General features: G+C 41.2%; 1 protein-coding gene across 1 annotated transcript in view; it reads right to left on the reverse strand.

The window, feature by feature from the left end:
* mapkbp1 (mitogen-activated protein kinase binding protein 1) overlaps positions 1 to 2,500 on the reverse strand; it is a 54,590-nt gene that overhangs the window by 33,463 nt on the left and 18,627 nt on the right. Inside the window, exons 5-6 of the mRNA XM_055160583.1 lie at positions 1,197 to 1,367; positions 404 to 539 (exon numbers count right to left, since the gene is read on the reverse strand). Coding sequence (XP_055016558.1) covers positions 404 to 539; positions 1,197 to 1,367 — 307 coding nt within the window. The remainder of the gene's footprint in view (positions 1 to 403; positions 540 to 1,196; positions 1,368 to 2,500) is intronic.

The following is a 2,500-nucleotide window of genomic DNA, read 5'->3' on the forward strand; positions in this document are numbered from 1 at the left end:
ACAACAAACACACACGTGACACACACAACACACACACGTGACAACACACACACACAACACACGTGACAACAAACACACAACTACACAACAAACACACACACACACAACACACGACACAACAAACACACAACTACACAACAAACACACAACTACACAACAAACACACAACTACACAACAAACACACAACTACACAACAAACACACAACAAACACAACAAACAACAAATACAACAAACACATGTACACAAGAGAGTGGTGGTGGTGGTGGTGGTGGTAATAGTACTTGCAGTAGTATTTGCTAGTAGTATCTTGTAGTAGTAGTATGCGTAGTATGTTGCTGTAGTAGTATTTGGGGCAGTAGTATTTGCAGTAGTAGTACTGTAGTACTCGTACCTTGTTGGTCTTGTTGTCTTGTTGTGGTCCAGGTACCAGAACTTGACGTGTCTGTTTCCGGCGGTGACGAAGTACGAGCTGTCGTCAGAAAACGACACGGCACAAACTTTACTCGACACTTTGTTCGCCGCCACCACCACGTTTTTCTGTCAACGAAAAAACAATAAATATTATAAAAACAAAACACCACGTTTTTCAAACACAACGAATATTAAATATTATTTAATATTTTATAAGATCATCTAAAAAACAAACAAACAAAAACAAGAAGCTGAAACCAAAATGTTCAAAGGATTTAAAACTCTGAGGAGGAAACTGTAAAGAACATTTAAAATACACACACGTGTGTATGTGTGTGTGTGTGTATGTGTGTGTGTGTGTGTGTGTGTGTGTGTGTGTGTGTGTACACGTGTGTGTGTGTGTGTGTGTATGTGTGTGTGTGTGTGTATGTGTGTACTGTGTGTGTGTGTGTATGTGTGTATGTGTGTGTGTGTGTGTGTGTGTGTATGTGTATGTGTGTGTGTGTGTGTGTGTGTATGTGTGTGTGTGTGTGTGTACATGTGTGTGTGTATGTGTGTGTGTGTGTGTGTGTACATGTGTGTTTGTGTGTGTGTGTACGTGTGTGTGTGTTTCAGTCACATGAGTCGTTTCAGATTTAGACTCAAACTCAATAGAGACAGTTTCAGGTCAGAAGGTCCAGAGTCTCAGACGGTCATGTTGTGCTGCTCGTAGTAGTAGTACTGTAGTATTTGTAGTATTTGTAGTATTTGTAGTATTTGTAGTATTTGTAGTATTTGTAGTACCTTCCAGTTCCAGACGCAGACGGTCATGTCGTGCTGGTATCCGACGCTCACGATGTATTTTCCGTTTGGGGAAAAGGCGACGCAGGCGACGCCGTATTTATGCTCCTGCAGCTCGGCCATCTGAGCGCGCTCAGTAACCTCCCAGACACGCACGGCCGGGACGTGACCGCTCTGAAACACACACACACGTAAACACACACACACAGAGGACATGTGACCGATATATCGATACCGGAGTCCCTGATATCGATACGTCTTCACCACATTTAGAATCACGATAATTTGATATTTTATCACTTTTTAATCTGGAATAAAACTGTGAGATTAACTGTGATTTAAAAAAAACAAAGAAACACGTGAAACATAAAGGTGTGATTTTTGTGGGAGGATTCTGGACTCGTGGAGCCAAACGTCCGCCCGCCCGTCCGTCCGTCCGGGAGTCGGAGCTCAGGTTGTGCGTTTGTGCTGCTGTTTCACCTGAGTTTTTCTCCAAATAAACCTGATCAAACTTTTCTTCACAAATTCTTTTCCTCGTAAATGAAGGAAAACTCTGTAAAACTCCGACTCAGACAAACATGACAACTGTTTCTGGAAGTAAATAATAAAGAAGCTACATGCTAACGGCTACATGCTAAAGGCTAACGGCTACATGCTAAAGGCTAACGGCTACATGCTAACGGCTAACGGCTAACAGTAGAGTGACCAGAATTTCAAAATAAAAAACTGCAACATCCCTGTTTTTTTTTTGTTTTTTTTTGGTGGTTGGTAAAAATAAAATTGTGAATCGAGTGAGTCATTAAATTATTAAATTGTTGAGCAGAAACTGTTCACGACGAACACAAGAGTCAGAACAGTCACGTTTACTTTTGGTCCTTTTTAAGCATCTTTTCTTTATTTTACCTCAACAAATGACAGTTTATGTTTCTCTTTTAGTTTGTCCACACGTCCCTGTTTCCCCGGGGACAGTCCCAGTCCTGTCCCCGTGTCCCCCGTCCCTGCACATTTATACAAAAACACTGATTTGTCTCAGTTTTATACAAAAATGTGGAAGTGGGCTGTGCGGTTCGTTCTGGAGCGAGAAAGCGAAAATACGGAGCAAAAAATTTGTACGGAGAACGGAGAAAACACGAGTAACACACTTTTAAATTTAGGAAATCATCACTAACACAACTGTAAACGTAAAATACAACCATAACTCCCACAAAACTGTCAAATAAGTTTGTTTTTAACTGCGTGAATCTCGGAGATTTGAGTTAAAAGTTTTGCCGAGTAAACTGCAGCTAACGCGACGAAAAGTCCACTCA

This window comes from Boleophthalmus pectinirostris, unplaced genomic scaffold, assembly GCF_026225935.1.
Source record: "Boleophthalmus pectinirostris isolate CB_2022bp ecotype Guang Dong unplaced genomic scaffold, ASM2622593v1 HiC_scaffold_10, whole genome shotgun sequence".
NCBI lineage: Eukaryota > Metazoa > Chordata > Actinopteri > Gobiiformes > Gobiidae > Boleophthalmus > Boleophthalmus pectinirostris.